Source organism: Labeo rohita, chromosome 1 (assembly GCF_022985175.1).
Source record: "Labeo rohita strain BAU-BD-2019 chromosome 1, IGBB_LRoh.1.0, whole genome shotgun sequence".
NCBI lineage: Eukaryota > Metazoa > Chordata > Actinopteri > Cypriniformes > Cyprinidae > Labeo > Labeo rohita.
Window position 1 is genome coordinate 32,602,120 of NC_066869.1, and position 21,262 is coordinate 32,623,381.

Sequence of the window (21,262 nt, forward strand, 5' to 3'; positions counted from 1 at the left end):
TGTTTGTCCTCAACAGTTTAACTGCCCACTGTTTTATAGGCATTTCAGCATGTATGTATTTGTACCCTTTTCCAACAATGACTGTATGATTTTGAGGTCCATCTTTTCACACTGAGTACAACTGAGGGACTCATATACAAATATTACAAAAGGTTCAAACACTCTCGGATGAAAAATAATGCATTAAGAGCCAGGGGTGAAAACTTTTGAAGATCAAGGTAAATTTAACTTATTTTGTCTTTTGGGAAACATGTAAGTATCTTCTGTAGCTTACGCAGGGCAGTACTAAATTAAAAAATATGATAATTAGTCAAAATAAGAAAAATGTACACATCTTCATGTTCTGTTGCATTGTTTTTGAAGTATATAGATTGAAACTATTTAGAATAATCTTTTTTTTTTCTTTTTTGCAAAAATGAACTACACTACAAAGCTATATATATATATATATATATATATATATATACTACAAAGAGTGTTACAAATAATGACACTGTAAAGCCAGTATGTATAAAACATTTTAATTACTTATATTACAATACAAGAATACATAATACCTTAGAGTGTGGGCTCAAATATAGCCAGCACCAGGTAAATATGTGTACGTACACACAGACACACACACAAGAAAAAAATAACACCTTTACAATATTATACAACATCTGAATGCATATTACTTGTTTTCTAAAAGGAAATCTGTTCACAGGTCTCTGGCACAGAACCCTCCCTTTCGCAATCTCCTCTTTTCTGCAAAGTTTTTCCTCATGCTAAAACGCAAGCGTTCGGTGAGCTACGCCACACACTCTGACCTGTCAACCATCTGCTCCATGAACACAAAACAAATAAAAGCCGGGGAGAAGAAAAGTGAGCACAAAATATGGGTCACAAATCTATAGTCATATAAAGATAGAAATCTGATCTTACACCTGATGCCTCCCAAAATTGGAAGGGGTTAGAAAAATAAAAGTCTATATCTAAGAAAATCTATATGGCAGGAATCGTTTTTCTTTTTCTCTTCTAGTGCTTTTATGTAAATAACAAAGGTAAAAGGAATTTTTTTATAGCTATATATTTTTCTTGGTCACTCTGGGCTGTTTTTTGTAGCCTTCACTGCCTGTCTTTATCCCATCTTGCTATCCTGCTGCACCGACTTTGAGTATTCTCAATCATACATGTTCTGCATAAAACAGAAAAACACAAAGTATCATCATTTGTGTCTTCCTGGTCTCTTTTTTTTCTTTCCTCATCTGAGGGATGGAACACACATTTAAAATCCTCGGACACCTGGCACTTTCCACATAATTATATCCGTGCCTGTCTGCTGACATACCCACATTTTAGTGTTTTAAAGCTTTCCAAAAAAAAAAAAACAAAAAAAATGCAGCCACTGAATAGCCCTGTCTCTGTCACAAAGATATTCTTTCATCGCATTGGAAACTGGCTTTAGCTTTATTTCACATATTTGGCATGTGACTTCTTAGATAATGCCAATGAAAGCTACAATCTCTTAGAGATTTTATGAAATCTCATGCCTAATTGCATTAATGGGAGGTTCTGTGCAAGAGGTTTTCCGATTTTAAAAAGTCACTTGATCAACATACCAAAACACACTGAAAAAGAATAGTTTTGCTACAACAGTCAGGCATATCCATGACATAAATGTAAACTCTTCATAAAAATGTAGCTTTAAAAAAAGCTTCAAAAAAAGATATAAAACGAAACTTAACAAAACAAAATAAAAAAACAAAATCCCCCTCCCTTGGAAGCCAATTTCTGCTATGAAATAAAAAAATATTAGACGTAATTGCAATTCTGAGTTTATATCTCACAATTATTATATACATTTTTATGTAAATTATAAAGTCATATATAAAAACGCACAATTTCATGAAGAAATGTCACAATTGTGAGATATAAGATGTAAATTCAAAATTCAGTTTACAATTGTGGAAAACATCAGAATTCGGAGTTTATAGTATAAATTGTGAGACAAAAGGTCACAATTACCTTTTTTATTTATTTTTTCGATTTTTAAATGATTATTTTTATAATTTATTACTCCATGGCAGAAAATGGGCTTCCATCCTCCTTTCAGTGTTTGCAGAGAATGGAGAGATTAAAAAAAAAACTCAATGAGTTGGTCACAATGTGCACCATAATGTTGAAACAGTGCTGCTTTCTAATACACCCCACTCCTTTACAAACAAAATAATCATATTGCTGTATCTTTGCTCTTATGGGCAGAGGATCAAATACTATGATCGCCTTAAGCACACTTTAACACTAAACAGGAACTACCGTTGGGAGAGTGTGGGGAGGACTCGAGCTGCCATTAATGATTGATTCCAATGCTCTTCTCCCAAGGTCTTCCACTTCATTGTTTGAAATAAAATAAAAAAAAAAAAAAACACATCACAGGCATAAAGACCAAAACAAGACAGCTATTATGAAGCAAAAAAAAAAACTGTGAAAAGAGCCTCAAGGGCAGAGTCGATTAGATAACGCTTTTCAATGGTGTGAGACGAGCTGCCACAAGAGAAGATGACCAGTGTCACATATGTGAATGATGTTGGATGGCAGAATGAAAAACACGTTTTTGAGGAATTTAAAAAAAAATGGAGGTCAGAGGTGACTAACCCAAATTTCTCATCAAAAGGACAAGGAAGCTGTGGGGTGGCTGGCAGGCTGGTTTTGAGTAGGGTTGGAGGGATGTATGAAAGAGATGAGGAAAAGAACAGGGATACGACAAGTCAAGGCACAGCATGACAGTTAGGGACAAATGCCAGAGTTCTCCCAAACAAATTTAGCCTGGCCTTATATTCTGTCATATACTTTTATATTTGTCTTTTAATCAAAGACTATTTAGGAAAATATAATACAAAAGCTACTACAGAAAATATAATATCACTTTCAGTGACCAATATTTTTTTTTTTTGGCTTCTTTTTTCAAATATACATTTTTTTTTCCCTCTGTTACTTTCTCTCATTTATTTTGGTCTAACCTGCTTTGAAGACTGGAACTGTCTGTGAGGCGTTGGAATTCCCAGCACAAAGAACTTTCTTTTATATACTGAATATTGCACACTGCACTGCATATATACTGCTGAAGGAAAAAGGCTTCAAAAATTATTGCAAGTAAGTTAGAGGGAAAGACAATGGACTAAAAGCATCAATATAATTTTCTGACAGTACCAACTCCTCAACAAAGAGCTTTTCCCACCCCTACACCTTCACATGGTATGGTCATACAGTTTTGACTTGTCAGTTTGAGTGCTGGCCATACACACACATAATCTACACAAAACAGGTGAAAAGATGAACAGAGCTACTCATCTTCTCAAGTCTCTCAGGCTTGGTCCAGAATCAGTTCACTGCATCAGAAAGCCATAGCTTTCCAAGTTTATTGCTACATCATTTACTACTGAAAGTTTACTGCACTGATGCATTTGCATAGCACCATTTCTTTGCTCAGCTGAATGCTTTAAATATGAATCAACCACTAGATATTAATATTCTTTTTCTTTTACAAAAAAGTAGCCAATTAATGAATCTTCATGGTCAATTTAACTGCATAGGGTGAATACTGAAAACAGAATCCACTGATTCCTAGAAGTGCCCTGAAGTTCTGTCCGTTTGCTCCCTGTCCATTAGTCTGTTAGGGAGTCTTATTAGTGTGCCTAATGCTACGACTTGCACTTTCAAGAACCACAAAAGAATTCTGTTCAAACCCATGATGGAAAATGAACTGACACACAAGCAAGCCCTGTTCACAAACCTAGTGACCTGCCTACCTAATTAGGATTTCGGGTATTATAGACTTACTTACCAAAGGCTGTGTTTACATTAATGCACAAATCTGAACTGAACAGATTAAAAATAACTGTAATTTCCGTTTATTAATAGCGTGGTGAGACTCATTTAAATTAAATAAAGTACTTCAAAATCAGCAACGTTATCACTTTGTTATGGAAAAATAAAGTCTAGCATTCAGTAGAGAATCTAATTTATTCAGAAAATTAATTGGGCGGATTTCTGTTCTCCTGAATGTTTCTGTGTGTGCATAAACTATTTCCTAACCTAAAGTTTCCACCTTAATCAAGCAAGCTGTGCCAGTTTTGTGCGAGTGCGTACAGGCATGTGTGCTTCATAATATGACATTAAGAATAGTTATAATGTGGGTAAATATGTCACTCTCACCTGTGGTGGTGCGGAATTCCATTATGAATCATATACATGTTTAGATAATAGGTTAGATTTCCCGATATCAAATATGTATCGGATTTAAAACTATATTTGGAAGTGGCGCAAAACGAATTTGAAAAAAAAAGAACTTGTGCAGCTTTTTGTTTTTATACATGTGCGACAATATCTGATCTATATCAGATGCGAGTTAAAAAAAAAAAATCAGATTTTGTGCAAGTGTAAACACAGCCAATAAGTACACAGTAAAATCATGCTGCTTTGTGAGATACACATAAGCAAGCCTATGTAGAGTTTTTTTTCCTTTTCAGTTAGGATACTGCATTTATGTAGGTGATAGGCAGCAAGGCAGTTACTAGATTTTGGAACAGAGCCACAGTTTCTCATACATGCACAGCAGAACAGACAAGTTAAAACTGCATTACCACACCACATGTTCTTACTAAAACCACATATTGCTTGTCTGTGTGTATTTATGGGGTTAGGGAGGGTTTGATATAAAGCGTTGCAAAGGTTGAGAGGGGAGAGAGTGTTCTGAGGAGTGGAAATCAGCCAGGTGCTTCCTGCCAGCTGGGGAGTGGCTGATGGGTATGTTGAAGGTGACACACTGTTGAGGTCTGACACGGCCTAGCAGATGTGAGCCTGTAATCTGTGGGAATGTGAATGGTGGCCTCCATCGCTGGAACTGCTCTGCAGGCTGTAGTGGTCCTCACCATCGCTAACACTGTCCACGCTATCACCCTCACCTGGTGTGAACTCCATGCCCTCTATGTCAACGTCCACTTCTGTATACACACAGAAATAAAAACTAATTAACAGTTACACCTCAACCAGTGATCTCAAGAATAAAGGAATAATCTGGGTTATGTTAAAGGAGATGTCCACTTCCAGAACAAAAATTTACAGATAATGTACTCACCCCCTTGTCTTTCTTTCTTCAGTCGTAAAGAAATGTTTTTTGAGGAAAACATTTCAGCATTTTTCTCACTGGTGCCCCGAGTTTGAACTTTCAAAATGCAGTTAAAATGCAGCCTCAAACGATTCCAAATGCGGTTGTAAATGATTCTAGCCGAGAAAGAAGGGTCCTATCTAGCGAAACGATCGGTTATTTTCCTAAAAATAATACAATTTATATACTTTTTAATGTCAAACGTTCATCTTGTCTTGCTCTGCCTGAACTCTTTTTTTCTGGTTCATGACAGTTTAGGGTATGTCGAAAAACTCCTATCTCATGTTCTCCCTCAACTTCAAAATCATCCTATATTGCTGTTTTACCTTTTTTGTTAAGTGTGTTTGATTTTCTTTGCATGTTCACAAAAACTGGGTCGGTACTTCTACAGTGATGTAGGATGATTTTTAAATGATTTTTGAAGTTGAGGGAGAAAATATGATTGATGAGTTTTTCGACATAACCTAACTTGTCTTGAACCAGAATACACAGAGTTTAGGCAGAGCTAGACAAGATGAACGTTTGCCATTTAAAAGTATATAAACTGTATTTTTTTGATTAAAACAACCAATCGTTTAGCTAGATAAGACCCTTCTTCCTCGGCTGGGATCGTTTACAACCGCATTTGGTATCATTTGAAGCCGCATTTAAACTGCATTTTGAAAGATCACACTCGGGGCCATTATATGGAGAAAAACCCTGAAATGTTTTCCTCAAAAAACATAATTTCTTTGCAACTGAAGAAAGAAAGACATGAACATATTGGATGACAAGGGGGTGAGTACATTATTTGAACATTCTTGTTCTGGAAGTGGACTTCTTTAAACAATATTTCTTTGGATGGCAACTCTGATATGCCATTGATTACCACAGATAATGATTTTGACTTGTATAAATGAGTGGGCAACACAAGTGTTATAGTTATGCTTGTGAAATAGTGTGCTTTTTTTTTTTCCTTTTGCAACACTGCCCACTTACCTACTAATTCACTGTGCATGTAAATACTGAAGGCCCGCTTCCTGTTTGCATGTACATATTGAGAGGTGAGGAGCTGAAATTATCAGTGGTAATCAACAGCATATAAATATACAGGCTGTTTATACTGCAGATGAATGCAGTATGAATTTGATTTTCTTCTCATTTGCTTAATTGCCAAGTTTAACTATTAATCTAACTACTAATCTATATATGTATACAATGCCTTGCAAAAGTATTCATACCCTTTTCATTTCCAGATTTTGTTTTGTTGTCTTTTGTTAAACTACTTTAAATTAGTTTATTTCACATCAGTCTACACTCCATACACCATAATGTCAAAACAAAACCAGATTTGTGAATTTTGTAAATTAAATAATAAAAATAATAATGCATTATAAAAAAATTAAAAACTGAAATAATTACATTACATAAGTATTCAAGTATTAATTTCTGGCACACCTGAAATTTAGCTCAGGAGCATTCCAATATTGTTTGTAGATGTTACTCCACATCGAGTGAAGTTAACCTGTGGCAAATTCAACTGATTGGTTATGATTTGGAAAGGCACACACCTCTCAAAAAAAGGTCTATCAGCTGGAAATGCATATCAGAGAAAAAACCAAGCCCTGAAGTCAAAAGAACCGCCTGTAGAGCTCAGAGACAGGACTGTGTCAAGACACAGATCTTGGAAAGAGTTCAGAAAAAAATTCTTCTGCACTAAAGGTTGACAGAAGCATGTAGACACTATTATCCTTAATGGAAGAAATTAATTGATAGAAAAAGGACTTGGTTAGACTGGTGACCAAGAAGCTGATGATCACTCTAGTTATGCCCCATGATTATATTTTTAAATGGGAGAAACTTACAGAAGTACAAACATCACTGCCACTCCACCAATCTGAGCTTTATGGTGGTGTGATCACACTCAGTACTCTCCTCAGTGAAGATGCATGAAAACCCATTTTGAATTTGCCAAAAAATAGGTAAAAGATTTTTAGACTGTGAGAAATAAGATTATTTGGTCTGATAAACCTCAGTTCCAAGCATCATGTATGAAGGAAACCACTCCTCCTTATCTGCACAGTACTATCCCCATGGAAAACTGTGGTGATAGCAGCCTCATGCTGTGGGGGGTCATTAGAGAAAGCTAAACAAAGCAAAATATAAAGACAGCCATAATGAAAAAATAATCCAGAGCATTCAGAACCTCGGACTTGGCAGGACAACGTGACCCTAAGCACACAGCTAAGACAATGCAAGAGTGGCTTATGGGCAACTCCATGCATGTTCTTGAGTGGCCCAGGCAGTGCCTTGAACTTGAACCCAATCAAACATTTCTGGAGAAACCTGAAAATGTTTTTCAGCCCACATCCAACCTGACAGAGCTTGAGAGGTGAAGAGGTGAGCAGAAGAATGGCAGATAACAGCCAAATGCAGATGTGCAAAGCCTGTCACATCACACCCAAAAAACATTTTAGGCTATAAAGGTGCTTCAACTAAGTACTGGGTTACTTAGGGTCTGAATACTTATGCAATGTATTTATTTCGCTGTTAATAAATCTGCAAAGGTGTCACAAATCTGTTTTCTGCTTTAACAAATTTTGGGGTGGAGGTAAAGCAATGTAACATAAGGCAGCAACATAAGATGTGAAAAAATTAGGGGGTATGAATACTTTCGCAAGGCACTGTATGTAGATGTATATATATATATATATATATATATATATATACATCTGGACCTCACTGTATATAAAAAGCAATTCATCACCTTTAAATTCTTTATAGATAAACCTCAGCCTGCAATCAACTATGGTCATACAGTCTGTGTAGTACATAGTATATACACAGTTTGTGCGTAGCGTGTATAACTGCTGAAAGTATAGTGCTTAATTTTGTTTTTAAAGATTTTATTAGATGTAAGTGAATATCAGCATATATCAGAATATTTCAACTGTGCTGTACCTTGTTCAGAGTCAGTGGAGATGGTGGAGCCCATGCTGTCAGTGCGAATGCGCTCTAAGCCCTGTACAGAGAGCTGCTCCAGGCGCCGTTTGAGGTAGCGATGTTCTCTCTGCAGTTGCTCCTTCATGTTTAGAGCCTTCCTGTCCTGTTCCTCCAGCTTCTGCAGAGCATATGTTTCCATTGATCAAACCACAGAGCACAGAGACACCACACTGCATGACATGTATCATCTACCGTTGCCCTGAGCATGCACATTGCAAGAAATCCACAATTTTGTGTGCTAAAAAGGGAAACAAACACATTAACAGAAAGACAGATCTATGCTCCATGACAGGAAACCAGGCAGGTTGAGCTTAAATACTGTGTAATAAACAGGAAAGAAACAAAAGGGTCAGCAGACAAATGGTACTGGGTTTTCTTTGTCTTGTCTCTTTCACACACTTGCAGTGACAGTTTGTTGAACACTTTCCATTCCACTGAGGCTTACGCCCTTCTTCATTAGGCACAGATAAACAAGTCAGTGACATATAAAAATGAGCATGACAAAGAAAATAAAAAGTCTTATTTTTTAGAAAAAAAAAAAAAAAGTTTAATGACTTTCAAGATGATATGTGGTATAACCAAGTAAAAAAGTAACCATGAAAACTTGTTACTGTACACAACTTCTGTATTTATCTGTATTTATCTGTAATCTGTATTTATTAAAAAAAAAAAAATCTTAATATAGTTCACGTTTTTATTTTTTATTTATTTATTTTACAAATATAATGAATTATTCATTCTCAAATATTATGTTTTTGAGCAGTCACACCACAAAGCATTTTACAACCTAAACTCAGCTGGCCTTGTCATAAAAAAGTAAAAATATCACATTTTTTAAGAGAGATATTGACCTTGACACAAATTCACAAGGGTCTGCAGGACTTCTCTCTATGGCATCATTTTCCATTTTGCTGTTTTTCTTTCTTTCCATCATGTTTATGCATGTTGGTTGGACCACATGACTATTTGGGACGCACTGCATTTGGCAGATGAGTTGTTTTTTTTTTAAATAATTATAAGCAGTATAGCAGTTTCTTTTCCAAATTTCATTCTTTTAATCAGGCATTTTTTCTTCCTTGATGATATCAGGACAGATGTATCACCCTAAAATGTTTTCTTCATACCACCCAAAAATATCCATATGAATCTTAATTCAGAAATTGCCTCATATAAGGCTGCAATGATTTTAAGTTGAGGTAATTTACCATCTTAATCAGGTCAGTAACTGGGGGTCATCTGAGTTACAACATGGAGAGTGACATAAACTTCCTGTAGACAGTTCCTGATTAACTTCCCCTCTGACTGTAACTGCTTTAAGCTGCTCTAACCTCTTTACTGCTGAGCAAACAGAGATACTGTCAGAAAGATGCTGATTTGTTTGTACCTTGATGTGCATTTTGGCGCGTTTGAGCAGGCTCAGTGTGGTGTGACGGGTGCTATCAGGACCCAAAGGCACAAGCTGTTTCAACTGCTCCAGGTACAATCGCAGTTTGGCACGTCTGCAACAAATAAAGAACAGGTTGGAGTGAAGTATTACCCTGGGATAAATTTAGAACTTTAGAACTGATTCAGGATGCTGCTGTGGGCAGCTAACAAAAAGGTTGCAGGTTTGAAGCCGTGCAGGCATGACTGAGGAACTAGATTTATGAGATGTGATTGCAGCTTTATGTAAGAGGACTGTTCCTGTGATTCATTTAAAAATAAAATGAACTGAAAATCTACAAAAAAAAAAAAAACGGATCCACGGATACTAAGGATATGTCACACAGTACATTTACAGTTGAGGTCAAAAGTTTACATACACCTTGCAGAATCTGCAAAATGTTAATTATATTACCAAAATAAGAGGGATCATACAAAATTCATTTTATTTGTTTTATTTAATACTGACCTGAATAAGATATTTCACGTAAAAGACATTTACATATAATCCACAAAAGAAAATAATAGTTGAATTTATAAAAACAACCCCATTCAAAAGTTTACATACGCTTGATTCTTAATACTGTGTTGTTACCTAAATGATCCACAGCTGTGTTTTTTTGTTTAGTGATAGTTGTTCATGAGTCACTTGTTTGTCCTGAACAGTTAAACTGCCTGCTGTTCTTCAGAAAGGCCCCACAAATTCTTTGGTTTTTCAGCATTTTTATGTATTTGAACCCTTTCCAACAATGACTGTATGATTTTGAGATTCACCTTTTCACACTGAGGACAACTGAGGGACTCATATCCAACTATTACAGAAGGTTCAAACGCTCACTAATGCTCCAGAAGGAAGAATGATGCATTAAGAGCCAAGAGTGTAAACTTTTGAACAGAATGAAGATGTGTACACTTTTTTATTTTGCCTAAATATCATATTTTGTTTAATTTAGTACTGCCCTTCAGAAACTACAGAAGATACTTACATGTTTCCCAGAAGACAAAATAAGTTAAATTTAGCCTGATTTACCCTGAAAGTTTTTGTGAAAAGATGGATCTCAAAAATCATACAGTCATTGTTAGATGGTTCAAATACACACAAATGCTGAAAAACCAAAGAATTTGTGGGATCTGAATATTTTTTTCTGAAGAACAGTGGGCAGTTCAAATGTTCAGGACAAACAAGGGACTCATGAACAACTAAAACTTAAAAAAAAAAACAAAAAAAAACACAGCTGTGGATCATTCAGCTACAAATGAATTTTTTTGAGGGGTCATTTTTATAAATTCAACTATTATTTTCTCTTGTGGACTATATGTAAACGTCTTTTATGTGAAATATCTTATTCACGTCAGTACTAAATAAACTACATGCATTTTGTATGATCCCTCTTATTTTCGCAAAATAATTAACATTTTGCATATTTTGCAAGGTTTATGTAAACTTTTGACCTCAACTGTGTGTTGACAGGGCATTGAAAATAGAACTGAGGCGGAAAAAAAGAATTCAGTATAAAGGACCTTTCCTGTCCCGTCTTTCATCTAAAAGAGGCAACAGCTTTTCTACAAGTCTTCAGCTTTTTTTCTTCTTGATTTATGCTAAAGAAGAACAGAGATGATATTAACTGTCCTTCATTTTTATCTACATGTTACTGAAATGTAAGATTGGTAAGACTTTTCAGTCTTTCCACCTTAAAGTAAATAAAGTAGATAAAAATAGCTGTAGATGAAGTTATCAAGATGGTTACCGAACAAACCGACTTTCCACAAATAGACTTTGAGCCCATCAGAATGATGCGACTGTGGCAGACTGGGGCTCTAATCTGGAGGAAGTGACCCTTTTTGGAGAAAGAGGCCATTGACTGTAGTGTGTTCAGCTGGTGTGGGCAAAGACAGCCCTTTTACACACCTCTCAAAAGACAGAAAAAAAAGGCAGAAATATGTTCATGGACTGTATATTGACTGACTCTCATGTAAACATCTATACACAACTTTTTACAGCAGTTCTCAAATGCACAAAAAGATCTTCATCTGCAACAAATCATTACTTGCTTATAAATGTGAGCGTTGTGAAACGGAAGTGGAGGGAAATGTATCCCGCAAATTATACCTAACCTGAAATACCATATAAATGACTCTACAATGTCCTTGACACATGCACATCTAACAAATTTACACTTATTTGTTTTTACTGTGCCCCTCCTCTTTATTGCCATTAAAGTGATCTTATAACAAATAGCTTTGCACTGTTTGTGGAACAAAAAGCAATCAATTCTGCAATAAATGTGTGTACAGTATATGATAACTAAAAAGTTGAATGTTACAAAATAACATTTATTTACATCAAAGGCAATGTCATTTGCCTGGATTTTATTGGCCACATTTCTTAAATACTGTAATGGAAGAAACTGATGACAAATGCTTTGGGAAATCGATATGCTAAATTGATAAACTTGCCAAGTAAAATTTTGTTGAGACTTTTTGTTGTTCATGTCAGTCACGTTTCATTTAAACAACTTCTATCACATGAGCTGCTACAACCAACAGATTGCATCCAGTCTCATTCACAACCATACAGTTGCACTGATCAAAAAAAAAAAAAAAAAAAACCTCAACAGCATTTAAATCCTGGAGAGTACATTTTAATACAGTGTACCAACTAACACAGACGCTATTCTAAATAGTCCAGGCGTCACATCATCATAACTCTGTGAATGATTAACATAAGCTAAAATAACAGGACATTGTGTCCTGAGCCTCTTTTTTTTATGTTCCTGCACTGTCTGTTTTTTACAGCAATAGTGCACATTTATAATTTTAATCAATAATTTAGCAAGACCTTTGATGCAAATACGTTATTTTTTGTTGGTGTTGTCAAAATAGCTCATAAATCTGATTTCACCAAAAGTGCAGTGATCTGATTTCTGGGTCAAACAGCACAAGTCAAGCCAATTTTATTTGTATAGCAGCATTCACAATACATAATGTTCCAAAGCAGCTTTACAGAACATGGAGCCTTAAAACCCCCACTAAGAAAGCATAATTTGACTGTGGCAAGGAAAAAATCTATAAGATGTTAGGCAGGATAAGAAATCAGCTGGGGGAGACCATCCTTTTCTTGTAGACACCTATTTAAATAAATGTCCATAAGCAAAATATTAACTAGTATAAATGAGCATGAATGCTTTGCTTTCAGTCTATCTGTTTTTAGAGCTTACAATTGTGCCTTTTACAACATTCCTTCAGCATTCACGACAAACAGCCCCTCTTGTTCTCCTGTCTTAAAAACTGTGAACTGTAGCATATGTAAGTATGACCTGTATTTCAGTGTTCATAGATCAGCCTGGTTCATCTCACTGCCTTCCAGCATGTGCATGATTACATGCGCATTAAGATTTGCAGTCATTCAGGTCATTGTTGAATGTCAGGGTAAATTCAGTCAAACCAATACCAAATAAACGCACTTGACATAAATTTGAATTTTACATGGCTAAAAATAGAAAAACGGAATTCCTGTGGGCTAAACTGACAATTTACAAGATGCGTAATCACTTACTGTATTACTGTACAAATCCATGAAAATGACAAAGGAATGCTGGGTAGCATGTGAAGAACAAGCACAGCATGAATTCCACTATAAACACACAGTATAGTTGCAGGTTCAGGCACATCTTCAGTGAACTGGATAGCAGTTATAACACAAATTTTTGCTGACCAATTCAGCAGAGCTTATTCTCTTTAAATGTAGCCTACTGACTAAGGATGGACCAGGATGGTTGTCCACCAACTGACTATTCATTTAAAAAGACTAGTTTATTTAGATATATATCCAATTTTCCAGTGTTTTTAGTGTCAATGTTTTAAAACAGTGGTTCTCAACGCTCAGCAAACTTGCAAGGAAGCTGCAGAAAACATGTAAAACTTGTAAACAATGCCACGTAATGATACATTTACCTCAGAATAACCATTCAGCGTCCATAAGCTAATCAGTCAACTAGAAAATAACTATAAAGAGGAGCATTTTGCTATATTTATGCACTACTGCATATAAATATTTTACTTAACCTGTTGTCTACATGATAAGAAAGAATGCAAGAAGATAAAGATAAAATTCAATACCTATAGCATTTTACTAATGAAGAAAAATGACTGAATGTGTGAAAGACATATGACAACATTTAAAATGGGTTAAAATGATCTATTTTTCTTTTACGCCACAAATCATTAGGATATTAAGTAAAAATTGTTTTCCATGAAGATATTTGATAAATTTCCTTTTGTAACTATATCAAAACTTAATTTTTGATTAGTAATATGCATTGCTAAGAACTTCATTTGGACAACTTTAAAGGTGATTTTCACAATTTTGATTTTTTTTTGTACCCTCAGATTTCAGATTTTCCAGATAAATCTGTTTAAAAAAATTGACCCTTATTATGACTGGTTTTGTGGTCCAGGGCCACATATTTGTATACATATATATATATATATATATATATATATATATATTTTTTTTTTTTTTTTTTTAATTGTTCAATTTGTAAAACCATGTCTGAGATCCCTGCATTGTGTTTTATTCTGATGCAATACATCCACGTGTTTTGACATAGAAGAATGAGTTGTGTGTTAATGCCCTCTAATAAACGACAATTCACTAATTATCAAAACACACAGTTTGCACATCCATGTGTAGACTTCCATGTTAATGCCTTTTTCGATAGGGCATCATATCACAGTAAAATTAACTAAGACTTCCACTAACAAGTTGTTGCAAAACTTATGACTCGCTTTCAAATGCTGAATATTTAAAACCATGTTTTACCAAGTTATTGCACCTCGTCATAAGTTCCTGATGAGTCAGCAGAGTGAAGCAACTAAACAAAAGGAGGAGACAGAAAAAAGAAAAAAGCAGACATGAAGTAAGAGTGTAGAGGGTGTCTTCCATCTCCCTCTTTGCAGCAGATCATCACCAGAGTTTCCCAGGGCAAAGTTAATCCTAAAACACTCCCTAAAGCCCAAATCCAACCATTCTCACTGAAACTATACTATCTTTTAGTATCTATGGTGTAGCCTCTGTACCTGTCAAGCAGTGATGCTTGCCTTAGCAAACTTCACTAATAAAAACTATATATAGAAAATAATAATGCGTTTACTTTATCAGCACCAGTAAACAACTGATTAACCAATCACCCCTCTTCAGGTCACATATTAACTTGATTGGTTCCCAGTTATGTGCAGGTGAGATTTTAAACACGAAATAAACACAACTATGGCTTGGAAACTTTTCAAAGATTCAAGAAACAATCCAAGCAGATATGAAACAGGGTTCTACACAGAACATGCCAAGAACTTTGGTAGTTTTAGTTTGCTTTTATAGACTGCTCTATTCAGTTTAAATCAGTAAGATTTTAAATGACATATTTTGTGTTCTTGCCACCATTTCTTTGCTGATATTGACATATACTTGGAGATAATCACATATGAAAGGTAATGCTGTCTGAGTCATAGGCAGCACACTGAGATCACTTTGAGCATCTCAGGTTAAAGTCCTGCTTTGAGGTCCTCTTCCAAAGCCATTCCCTTTCTCCTCTCCTGTTACTTCCTATTGCTACTCTATTGTCTGTTAAATTAAAAAAAAAGGTTGCTTTCAGACATTGGCTGATAATCAATGAGACAATTATGTCCTGTCATTAAGGCAGTGGATGGATACAAGGTTTTTGTTTTGTTTTGTTTTAATAAATTGTACACAGAAAGCAAACAATGCTCCAATCACAATATAATCACTGAAGATGTCAAAAAAACCCCACATTTTACTGTGGGTATCGAATGCTTTTCTTTGTCTCATTCAACAAGGAAAACGATTATTAAAATATGCACTTGGCAAAGCAGCACTGCGGTCAGTGCTCAGTAGGGTCCTCTTTCACACAGGAACATATTGGAATTATTATGTGCATAATTTCTTTGAAATTCATGATGGGTGCCAACAATTGAGGAAGGGCACTGTAACTTGTAAGATACTTTATACTTTTGATAACCCAGAACATACAACAAAGGCAGAACAAAACAAAGCTGGACTGGCTTAAAACAAGAAAGGTTAAATGTCAGTGTGGCCCACAGATCTCAATCCAACTGAACATCTGTATTATAATAATAAAAAAATCCTGTTCACAAAACAATACCCACGCAACTTGATAAAGCTTGAGAAATTTTGCCATAAATGGGCAAAAATCAGAGAAGCTAGATCTCTTTCTGATTCACCAAAAGACACTGACATCAGTAACTGCTGCCAAAAGTGATTCTACCATGTAGTCCCTATTTGCTTGAATGGCAAAAACGGTTGGTTAAATACAATATTGCAAGCCTAATGTAAAATCCAAAAGCACCAGAAGAAAAAACAAAACAAATCATTTTCTTTCCAGACACATTGGATATGACCAGAGATCATCTCTGCATGGAACCCTCTGAAATGGGTTGCACATCAGACGTCCCGTTTCCTTCTGTTATTAAGATGTTTTAATTCACTAAGGTGATTCACTCACAAGTCAGAAATATTGTAATTATGAGCTCTTAGCGCATGAATAACCTAACAAGTCTCATTTATGAGTGGGAAACTCAGAATTCTAGATGCCGAGTTGTGACACTGAAAGGAGTGTGTCGATTTGAAACATTTTATATCTATAATATAGAAGTTATCACCTATACATCAATAATCTATAGAGATCAATGAGTAGAAAGCAAGTCTGTAGTGAATTATAATGAATGATTTTACAAGCTATTTTAATTTTACATGCTGTATTTCAATCATTTTAAAGCTGTGGTGTACAGAACAGCTGATACACAAGTGTATAAGTTAATTACTTGTCTTTCATGGATTGTTTAATGTAACACGAACATTTAATTGGATACAATGTACAAATAATTGTTTTCATTATTTTGAATTCAGATGTAGTTATTTGGGCTTTGTTCACAGAATAACTGTTATCTTTTGTTCAGGTAACTTCCGAGCATGACTCCTGTGTAGCATATCTGAATTCTAGAGAATGTTTTTACTTTAAAATGCTAATAAGGTAGACAAACATTTCATTGTTAAAGAGCCTCAACATTGTCAGTAATGCGCAGAAAACCTTCCAAACTGAAAGGAGAAAGTCTACTTTATGTTTATTACTAATAAGTAATACAATTTTAATGGTTTTAATTATTAATTTGTTTCTAAGGAGGTTTTAAACTACTTGCTAAATTACCAATTTGTTTCTTATGTTAATTTGACTTTCCATAGCACTTTGAACTAGAAAAGTCAAATTCAAACATTCAGGATGCTTAGAATACCACAGATATAACAAAAAGTATTTCCATTTCCACATTCAAACAGCAAGTGAGAGTTAACGTCACTATTATCATTAAAACTTCAAATTCTAGTCAATTAAACAGAGCACACCAGAGAAAGGGAGCTCAATTTTGCCAGGACAATGAATGGATGAAAGTTTCTTTCCTTTCTTTTGATTGGTCAATACAGTGTTTCAGCTGTGCTAAAATAATATATGACATGACACAGATAAAAATGTAAGTGCGTACATATATACAAATAACATTTTGTCCTTAATAACATTGTGCTTTTAATTTATGTAATAATCTTTTTATCAAACCAATAAGGCTGCACCTCATATTCACAATAGTGCAATATGCTTAATAATTTTTTTACAGCATTAACTCAAAATTTGACGCTTCTACACAGAAGCACTGCAGCAGGAAATTGCATGGCATTGGAATGCGTTTCTTCTTTGTATTTCTATATGTCTCTTCAAAAATATGTCATAAACCTGCCTGTATGGGTTTCCTGTTTTTCCTGGTACACTGTCTAGTGTTGGTAATGGTTTGAAGTTCCACTCTTATGAAGGACATGACTGAACATATTTCTCACACAGCAGCAGTAATCAATTCCTCAAACTCAAGCATGTGACAGGCAAACTCCAAGACACCAGCACAAGGGAAACAAATCTCACACGTGAAAACACGCTCGCCCTCTGGCTCAAACATAAACAGCACAAAATCATCCGACATACTGTAATTAGTTTACTTTAACTTTTATTTAGCAGTGCTACTACTATAGCCACCTCTTTCTTAAGTGTTTGAAATCAACTTCTTCACTCACAAGTTAATCTGGCTACTAAATTATTTAAAGGTTATTCGGAACTTTTACTAGCCATATTAAAAAATATACTTAAAAAAAGCTAAATTAATTATATTATATAAAATATAAATATATATTTGAATACTAAATTGGGTGAAATTTTAAATCATGTTTTTGCGCCCTTGAAGGGCAATGCAGGAAAACTGGGTTTATTTTGTTATAAACACCAAATACAGATCACTCTAAAATGAAATATTGGCAAGCACATTGAAGATTAGCAGACAGGCTGTCAGTTTATAAAGTGCGCAGTTGTTTTCTCACAAAAGCATTAAAGCCTCTACTCCACTGACATACATTAAAAAAAACAACCCGTTCTCAACCCCAGGATGTCCGATAATGACACTGAAAATTATGCCTCAAAATATCATGTAATGATGACAAGATTATACCACATATAATTAATAATATAACACATAATTTCATGATCATAATATTCCCATGTTCTTTGAGTCAGCATATTGACAGCAAATAATTCATACTAAATGCAGTGGGTTTACCGGCAGTGACAGTACTACAAAACACTGGCTTTTAAGATATATGCAAAACCATTATATCCACAATTTTAACTGCCAAACATCTAGTGATGGCTCTTTCATATACAAATCCTGAAAGTCCTCTTAAAGGCATTTCTTAAATGACAGTTCATATGAATTATTATGCATGTTCTTACCTGTGTTTTTCCAGCTCATTGTGTGATGACCTGAACAAGAAATAAACAGAAGCATGAATAAGTTTGGTTAGTAATAAGAAGAACACTATTTAGCTAAAAAAACAACAACAGTACACTGACTCTGAGTACACTTTTGACTAAAGATATAAAAAAGCAACTCTGTATCTTCCAAATTAATATCAACATTTTCCCACTTTAAAAAAAAAAATTCCCATTAATGTACTTTGAGTATAAACGTTCCCTTGTATTATTTAAAACAGGACACTTTAATAAAATATGTGGTCCAAAAGGAACATCAAAAAGCTGCATTTGTCTGTTAACACCACATGTGCACTCTTGTTTGTCATTTGGCCAAGATGTTATTCATTGTGAATGAACAAAAATGCCCCCATTGTCAAGCATAAATATTCAACAAATTATCTTTGAACCCCAAAAAATTTGCAATGTCAAATGTAATTTCTTTTACTTGGAATGAATGCATGAATAAATGAATGAATGTATGAATTAAATGCTTTTGGTGCTCCCTGGCCCCTTCACACACTACATGCAGTTCTGCTTTGAATTCTACATTATACACAAAACACAATAATTTTGCACTGCCTTACTGTGTCCATTAGGCCGATATCACTGTAAGTAAAACACAGCATGCACTCAGTGACGCAGAGGAAATTCAGCATGCTACAACGCATTGCTATTTTAGTCCAGGGTATAAATGCAGGGGTGTACGATGGGGCAATTACATTTGCTCCAAATAAACAAACAAAGAAAGAAAATAGAGGGATTGTAATGCATGCACGATAAAAACAAAATATTTGGGTCATAGCATCAGTTGTTAGTCTTATGTCAAAGCTGCAGTGTGCAGTTTCTGCACCACTAGCGTTGTCATATAAATAATGATATCACTTTTCCCTTATTATGCATCCCTAAGTACACCTAATAAAATTGCTGCACATGACAGGTAAAAAATACAGGCACAATGATAATAGCTAGTGCAGAATTTATGGTGTTAGAAAAAAGCTTCAACACTACTGAAAGTCCACAGAGGTTTTTGCAGTTTGGAAAACAATTCCAAAAAAAGTATTCCTAAGGACATATTAGTAAAAAGCAGAAGTAAAACCATCACAAATTTCCTGGAAAGCCCTGATTCCATAGATTTGCTCTTTTTTTCAGCGCTTTCTATGCATATGTGGGGGAAGGGCTGCACACTAGGCTCCTGCTGTTTTGCTTTGACATTGCAAGGAAAGGGGGCTAATGCAGCAAAACAGATCCAGGGGTCAAAGCTCTCTAGCAGCTGACTTGGGTCTATTCACACCACACCCAACAGTGAGAGTTTAACCACACCTAAACTACACTACTAAAAGCATACTGTCTATGACATGTACATGTGTCACATGCTCATATTGGTTAAATTCAACAAGAAGTTAAAACGTAAAGAATGGAAACTTGTAAACAAAACATTACTTCAACCGCTATTGTTTGTATGCAAGAATGCATAAAGAAAAAATATTAAATGACAAATTTTGTGCATGCAAACTTCAGTGTTGAAACAAGTGATATAGCTTGAAATCTAACACGGTTTATACGCTAGGATAATCAGCATATTTCCATAAAAGTTCCCAGCTACTTAACAGGATGTATGGTAAATGCTTAAAATGTACTAACGTTGCCAGTAATCTTTAAACAACAAAAAGTTCTAGGTTAGTGAAACGTGCGGTGTTTCTACGTGAAAATGATTGATTTGAAAGCAGATGACAGCAGTGGAAAAGAGAAAGCAGCAGCAGAAAGTTAACGCTGTACGCGTGGCAATGTTTATACACAGCCAAGCCCAACAACAAAAATGGCGATTACATGTAGAATAAACATCATTTGAATGTATTCATTCAGTAATACAGAAACTGCATTGTATTGCATTTACCTATTATTGTGGTTTTTTCTTGAAATGGGAGAGGATTTAGTTTTCTTTCTGGAAAAGTCGCTATCGTACGGCAAAACAGATGCGTAACCGTGTTCTGCTTCTAGTGAGAAAGTAAACAAAATCAGCATTAAATACAGACGTGTGTGATTCAGTGAACAAAACGAGAATGTCATAAAGTTAGACCACCGATATGTTTTAACGTCAAGGCGTTTAACATTTAACGAATCATGCTTCTATCAACTTACTGTAAAGCAAACACCCCTCCCCCAGGTTACATTTGACGGAAAATGAAAACGAATCAACATTTTAACAGAGGCTAGGACGAATGTCATTCACGTAAGTCATCTCAGTCTGATTATTTAATGTTTATTGACTTAATAACTTACAGTAACCAGATGCCATCGACCTTTTGGGTTTGAATTAAACTACACTTGATCAGCCGGCAGGTTTATAACTGACATCAGACCAGTTCAACAACGAAATATTAAAATACAAGGAATACTTTTAGTTGACCACACAAACATCATTATATACCTCTGTCTCTTCTTTCCAAGTACTCTGCTGCCTCAAGAAGAAGTAGAAGAGAATTAAGTTCCATTCCGGTGTATTCACAGAAATAAAAATAACACAAAAAACGTGTTGTACACTGTTTAACAAATGGTGTAAAACAAAGGGAGGAAACAAAACAAAACAAACAAACAAACAAATAAACAAAAAAGTGATGACGCTCGATGTGAACAGTTCAATTCTGAGTCGTAGAGACTCTCAACAAAAATTAATGCAGACTGCACGTAAACTAAAATCTGGAAATCGATTGATGGCTTCTTCGTCCAATCAGACAACAGAAAAGTATGAAAGGCGGAACTTACAAACATTTGTATCCAATCAAAGACTTCAAAGACAGAAGTTCACAGGAAAGATGTTGACACATTGCGA

General features: G+C 35.1%; 1 protein-coding gene across 1 annotated transcript; it reads right to left on the reverse strand.

The window, feature by feature from the left end:
- Nucleotides 1-505: 505 nt before the first annotated feature.
- mxd4 (MAX dimerization protein 4) lies at nucleotides 506-21,119 on the reverse strand. Its single transcript, XM_051110342.1, has 6 exons — nucleotides 20,861-21,119; nucleotides 20,327-20,426; nucleotides 18,412-18,441; nucleotides 9,516-9,630; nucleotides 8,090-8,249; nucleotides 506-4,985 (listed from the first exon to the last, which is right to left on the reverse strand). Exons 1-6 carry the CDS (start codon nucleotides 20,922-20,924, stop codon nucleotides 4,828-4,830), a joined length of 627 nt encoding a protein of 208 aa, XP_050966299.1. The 5' UTR covers nucleotides 20,925-21,119; the 3' UTR covers nucleotides 506-4,827.
- Between the last annotated feature and the right edge of the window lie 143 nt (nucleotides 21,120-21,262).